This window comes from Cantharellus anzutake (genome assembly GCF_015039405.1).
Source record: "Cantharellus anzutake strain C23 chromosome Unknown EI90scaffold_330, whole genome shotgun sequence".
Lineage (NCBI taxonomy): Eukaryota > Fungi > Basidiomycota > Agaricomycetes > Cantharellales > Hydnaceae > Cantharellus > Cantharellus anzutake.
In genome coordinates, this window is record NW_024067280.1 from 40,328 (window position 1) to 46,560 (window position 6,233).

Consider the following 6,233-nt stretch of genomic DNA (forward strand, 5'->3'; position numbering starts at 1 on the left):
CCAGTCACGGTGCCGAGATTGTAAAAGGAAACTAGCTTAAAAAAGTGAAAGGTTGCTTACTTATTTGGGGACGGTAATGTTCCGTTCCCCCGTTCGCCTCAGGCCTCAGTTAGTCCGTCTAAATATAAGCTTAAATGTGCTCTATATTCAATGGGGTAGAGGTAAAAGGCTACCGGGCCTTTACAACTACTCCGAGGTATATATATGTAAATTACATATCTCAGCACAAATAAATAAAGAAATAACCACATCACTATAATGGGAATTATAGCGATGCAACATAATATAAATATCACTATAATCGGAATTATAGTGAAGTAAGGTTAATCCCTTACAAGACCCCAACATAACTGAAATCCATCTATTGGGACACAACTTGCTCTTGGGCTTCAAGAACTGAATGTTCAGTCTCAAGTTGGGTCCAAAGCCCTAGAAACACCTAGGAGTACACCATGTATGTTGTGTTCTGTTGTCAGCAGGATATGAAGAATGACTTTTCTGTATAGAAATCACTCCACCAAACTCTACTGGCCCTAGACTTCATTCTGAACGTCTCTCACAAACTCCTGAAGAGACACGTAGACAGCACCAGAGGACTCCTGTTGGGTCTCCAGCTCAAGGTGGGGCTGATGATGGCATGTATGCACTCCCTGGGCATCTTGAACCCCTCTCTCTTCCTGGACTCCCATCTCTGCCTCAAAGTCACTATCAGGAGCCATCTCAAGATCCCTTTCAAGATCCTAATCCCAGCATATTTTGAAAGGCGCCGTGATGGCGTGCTATCTTCATGTTGAACTCCTGGAACTTCTGTGCAATAGCACCCTTACGAGCCATTGGTTCATCCATTAGATGAAGTGATCCTTTGTGTGCTCTATCATCTTGGCACGTATGGCTGAAGAAGAGGCATCACATCGACGACGCAAACATGTGAAGATTCAGTGCATCCAGGAGGACCAGTTCATTGATGATAGTGGGAGGGTCAGACATCCCTGGTGGAGGCCCAATCCCATGGTACTACGTAATTGGTAGCTGCCACTCGAATGCAGAGATCTTCAAGCTCGGGTCCAGGTGCCTCAGCGAGGCAGTTTCAAGGCCAAAGATGTGGCATCTAGTCCATGATTGTCAGCAACATGAGTTACTTCTAGTTTCATGTCCATGAAGCGAGATCTGTCCATGGATACACCAGAGATCGATTGGTTTCGAACCCATACTCGAACCGAACCGTAAGAACCATTGAAGGGTTGCATGTTGGATATTGCGCATACAATCATAAAATATCTTGTTCAGGGCTTTAGTCTAAGAGATCAGGGTCTTTGTGTCGGACCGAAAAAAAAAATCCAAGCATAATAGATAGCGATGGCCATTCCAACAGTTCCGTTCCGAACCGAACCGGGACGGAACCGAAAATGCGGTGTTCAGATATTGCTTGTGTTCGTGCACTGGCCGAGCTGGCTCAAGGGTGTACGTTGTAGCTGTTATAGAAAATATAGGGTTATGGCAGTTCCAGGGCCGGGGTCGGACAAGATGACAGTAGACCGCTAAGGTATATTTTCGGAGTAAATAATTGTAAATACATGATTTCGTGCTTGATCTCCAACAGCTGTGACGACAGCCCCGACTTGTGCCGAGACTTCTGAATTGAGGGTAAAAAACTAAACTAGCTTGTACATATAACCAAGGGGAGGGTAGCGCAGAACAGACACAGCAGGAGATGTGAAGGCATGGGAACTCTGAACCAATCAAAGAAAATTTGATGAACTCCTATTGCAAATAGGAGGCACCCCACACGCGCGTTGCCAAAACGTGCTGATCCCGAGACATGACAAAGCGTGAGGCATAGTCATTCAAAGCCCCAGCTTTGTGTGCCTTGGTCCCGCCATATCGGTAATTGATTACCGTTAGCACCGGCCTTTCCTAGGCAGGACCCAGCCTCTGTATAGGTCTTTCCATGAATATCGATAGCACATCCGTGTCAGCTATAACTCACACAATCTCAATCACGCGTATCAGCGATGATACGGACGACCCCAACATACTGCTCCAACGTTACGGAGTCATCCGTGATGAAATTGGAGGTAGCCTCCAAAGTTTCTAATCGGCCACCCCGCTCATGAAGGCGTTCTACCAGGGTCCGGAGTTGCGAGGCTTCATTTCCGTAACCGTTATCACCCAAACCAGCAACTGGTGTCCGTAAAACCAACCGTCTCAGTCCCAGAAAAGCACTCGACCCACGCGGTTGAGTCTTCGTTAAAAGCAGGCTTAGGAAGAGGGTCATTGTGTGGATTTGGCCACGGAACTCTAATTCGTTGAACGATTGGTGCACAATGCCCGACAACTAACCAGAGGATGCAGTGAGTCCATCACGCCCGAAAATTAGGGATCGAGAACTCACAAACGCATCCAGTGCAGATATGCCTTCAGCCACACCTAAAGATGCAGATGTATCCCGAAAAGGTGCAGACGTAATTCTGAGGGTGCGTATTTCGGGCGCTCTGATCCGCGTAAAAAGCTGGACCATTATGAAGATTTTAGAGAATGTAACGTGGATTTCTCGGAGATGAGGGAGATGAATTGGTGTCATGCTCATATCCGGTCTCACAAAGCCAGAATAATAACCATAACGCATGTGCAGGGTGTGCAGTTGAGGACAGCACCGCATCAGAGCCACCAAAGTGACATTGTCCATAAAGGCACCTTCCAGAACCAAAAATCTGATATTCATGATCTGCTCCAGAGGTGTGGATGTTAGTGTTACCCCAGAGAGGTGAAGTTTGGTGAGGCGAGGAAATCTCCTGTCTGATAGAAACTGGATCAGAGGCAACGGGAATCTCTCGTTGTTCGAATCGCCCGTGATCTTCAAGATTGAGAGCTTGGTGAACAGGGGACTGTTTCTTGTGATTAATGGTGCCCATAATGACTGAGTGAGGTCGTTGTCTAATTGCACACAGAGACGCGTCACCCGGGAGGCAAAATCTTCGCTGGCGATCCACGGGGGAATCTTTCGAACCCAATGAGGAGGCGAATTTGAACCTGAGAGAAGGATAACTTGTATTTTTCGTGGCTTTGACCGCTCGAAGTAAGCGTGACAACGTTTGGAGGCTCCCAGGTACATTGTGAAACCCGCCCAGAGCTCCGGAGATGAGAGAATAAGCGATTTCCACGCGGAGCAAACGAGCAACAGCCTCTCCGGCGGCACCCGACAACGACTGGCGAAGACAACTCTGGAAAGGATGTTGAGTAGGATTTCGGTTGGCAGAGAAAATACAGGCGATAGCGTATTTTGGAGGGCACTGTGGCGCCGGTTCATGTTCTGCTCAAACGCCTTGAACTTCAGCGCAATAGTGCCTACTCGGGTTATTTGCTCGTGCATTCGGTGAATACGATCCTTTTCGTGCTGTATCATCTCGGTGCGCCTGGATGGATGGTACTGAAGAAGAATGGGTGTAGCATTGACAAAGTTCGTAGATACGTAAAGATTTAGTGCATCTAGGAGCGCACCCAGCTCATTGATCATCGTAGGAAACTCAGACATCCCAGTTGGGGGCTCCATCTTCTGATGTTTAATGCTTTGGGTGGTGAACATTGAGTTCTTTGCACAAGAGTTCAATGCGACTCGGAGCTTGGAAATCTCCGAGATCGAAAACTTGGCGGATTCATGTGCGGGCAGGCCCAAGCGACCGAGGTCCACAAGGTTGTGGCATTTATCAACAACATGGGTATCAATGATGTAAGTTACTTCTACTAGTCTCCAGTCCAACTCAAGTCCGTATAGCGAGATATGTCCATGAGTACACAAGATAGCGATGAGAGCCAGAATAGTAGTATAAGAATAACCGTGAACTGTGACTCAGACTCCTAACACCCAAACTTTCTTAACCTCCGCAGTAGCTTCAATGACAACCTCCTGACCAGGAACTTCGACAATGATGGATTTGGTGAGTTTCTTCTGGATAGTTAGCTCCGTTGGGCTCTTTGAGTACCGTAGCCAGCTGGGTTCTTTGCCTGCCAGTTCCAGAGATCACGGCAAATCCTCTCGAGGTCAGATGAAGCCGAGAAGCCAAGTTCCGTCTTGGCTAGAGCTGGGTCGGCTGTCAGGGTTGGAGCGTCGCCGGCACTGTAAACTTGGTATTGAATATCAAACATGTGAGTGGTAGGGACTACCCACCGGGGGTTACCAAACTTTATCTCGTATGCGAAATTTGTGACTTCTTTCATTACGTTGACAACCTCCAGTACGGTTTTCCCATGTCCTGTGCCAAGGTTGTAAGCCTTGTAATTGACATTATTTCCCGCGACGTTTCCGAACGTCTTCTGGAGCGACCCATCCGAGAGAGCTTCTAGTGCCAGACGGTGGCCTTCCGCCAAGTCGACAACATGAATGTAATCTCTGACGCAAGTGCCATCCCTTCTCAAGCCCACCCAGGTCTGATGTTAGTCCGTCGTGGCAATATCATTAGGGAACCTAGACACACCTGGTATTATATTCATTCCCGAACACATTTACAGGGCCTTCCACTTGTTCTGCAGCCATTTGGGCAAGACGAGGCAGCAAATTTTCAGGAATTCCCACGGGGTGTTCGCCTATTTGACCCGATTTATATGCACCTGCGGGGCTATTCTCACAGAATCATTTCTCAGCTGAGAACGAATTCGAAGGGAAATCGACCATCACTCACTTGAAATATCGTAACGATATTACGCGCCATTTCGGGTTCGCTAAAGGAGTCGTGCATATTGATAGGCCAAACACTCGGTGAATAGAGTTGTATGGAATAAGGTTGTACATACACTGGCATATATCCTTGATAATGGTTTCGGATATGGCCTTCGTACGTCCATAGACGCTTTTAGCTTTGAGAGCTGTAGTTTCAGGGGTGGGAATTTTTGATGGAATACCGTACACTGCCGCGGAAGAAGAGTATACAAGTCTATGCGATTCGAATTCGTCCATGAGTTGTAAGAGAGTTATTGTAGCAGCAACGTTGACGCGATAATATTCTATAGGGACCGTTCCGGATTCCCCAACAGCTTTCAGTGCAGCGATATGGATAAGACCCCAGATGTTGCCTTTGCCGTAGGCTTCGAAGACTTCGCGAACCGCAAGCGAATTAGTGAGATCTACTTTGCGATCATCTATTATTACACTAAATTTATCTTCTTCTGACGCGTCCGCTGGCAGGGATTCGCGTGCAATTTTTGAAACACGTTCGAGAGACTCTGCGTGCGAGTTGGAATAGTTATCGATAGAAATGATTTTGAATTTTCTGGTAAGTAAAAGCGAGAGGATTACGTGAGACCCTAATTAGACGCGAAATAACGCGTCAGTGATTGCATGCGACGTGGAGGATAGTGTCAAATCAGGAATTGTGGCGGCGTACCTATATATCCGGCACCGCCGGTGACAATGACATTCTACCGATAGGATTGTGCTCTGTAAATAGCCCGATTGATGATCAGATGGGTCCCCGTGGCTGGCAGGATTAATTGCCCCGTTGAGTCAAGGTTAGGGGACCAATTGTTCAGTGGAATCAAAACCAGCGCAGCCACCAAGCCGCTCCAACATGTGCCAGCTACACTAAGGGCATTCCTCCAAAAATTGGATTGCTATAGGATGCCTTACATCTCAAGTGCGCGTGCGCATTCTAACACTGAGCCAACAGCAGCAGCATCTCTGCCTCTCAGTATCTAAATAGGAATCACTCAACTGGTGTAGTCACCTACCGCCCCGCGCTCCGTATGGTCTACGGCATGGCAAGTCAAGCCAGTAGTGTAGCCAGCTTCCTCGACGGACTCGGACCTACTATCACTGATATCACACTTAAACGAGCAAGGATAGGCAAGGGTATCTTTACCCCGTCCAGCATCCCATGAATGATAACAGGCAGGAGGTATTTGTCTCCGCTTGCATCATTTCATATTTGAAACCATCTTGCAACAAACTATGGGAGACCTCCTCATTCCGATAGCCCTCCTCACGGACTCACTCAGTTTCCTGGCGCGGAGAACGCAGTTATACCTGAAGCGGTCAATATTCCAACTCCGTCACCTCCGCCTGACCCCTTTTTCCTTTGGGAATTGCAATCATTGATCGTCACCCAGGAATCCATAGAGAAACCAGTTGCGCGAGGATTCTATGCTGGTTATACCATTGATCGCTCTCTTGAAGCCGTCGTTCGGTATCCGAGAACCATGGAGTGAACTTCTCACCAAGGGCGGTTATGAAAATAGTCTGT

The 6,233-nt window shown here is 47.6% G+C and overlaps 2 protein-coding genes across 2 annotated transcripts; both read right to left on the bottom strand.

Moving 5' to 3' along the window:
• Positions 1-1,552: 1,552 nt before the first annotated feature.
• Positions 1,553-3,626, bottom strand: EI90DRAFT_3161847 (uncharacterized protein). The gene is made up of 3 exons (XM_039066277.1): positions 2,393-3,626; positions 1,988-2,335; positions 1,553-1,932 (listed from the first exon to the last, which is right to left on the bottom strand). Exons 1-2 carry the CDS (start codon positions 3,581-3,583, stop codon positions 1,994-1,996), a joined length of 1,533 nt encoding a protein of 510 aa, XP_038907472.1. The 5' UTR covers positions 3,584-3,626; the 3' UTR covers positions 1,553-1,932; positions 1,988-1,993.
• Positions 3,627-3,954: 328 nt separating this feature from the next.
• EI90DRAFT_3148617 (uncharacterized protein) lies at positions 3,955-5,864 on the bottom strand (the record flags this gene model as incomplete). Its single annotated transcript, XM_039065574.1, has 7 exons — positions 3,955-4,114; positions 4,166-4,405; positions 4,473-4,613; positions 4,677-4,716; positions 4,789-5,298; positions 5,379-5,412; positions 5,802-5,864. The coding sequence occupies 7 exons, from the start codon at positions 5,862-5,864 to the stop codon at positions 3,955-3,957; spliced, it is 1,188 nt and encodes a 395-aa protein (XP_038907473.1).
• Between the last annotated feature and the right edge of the window lie 369 nt (positions 5,865-6,233).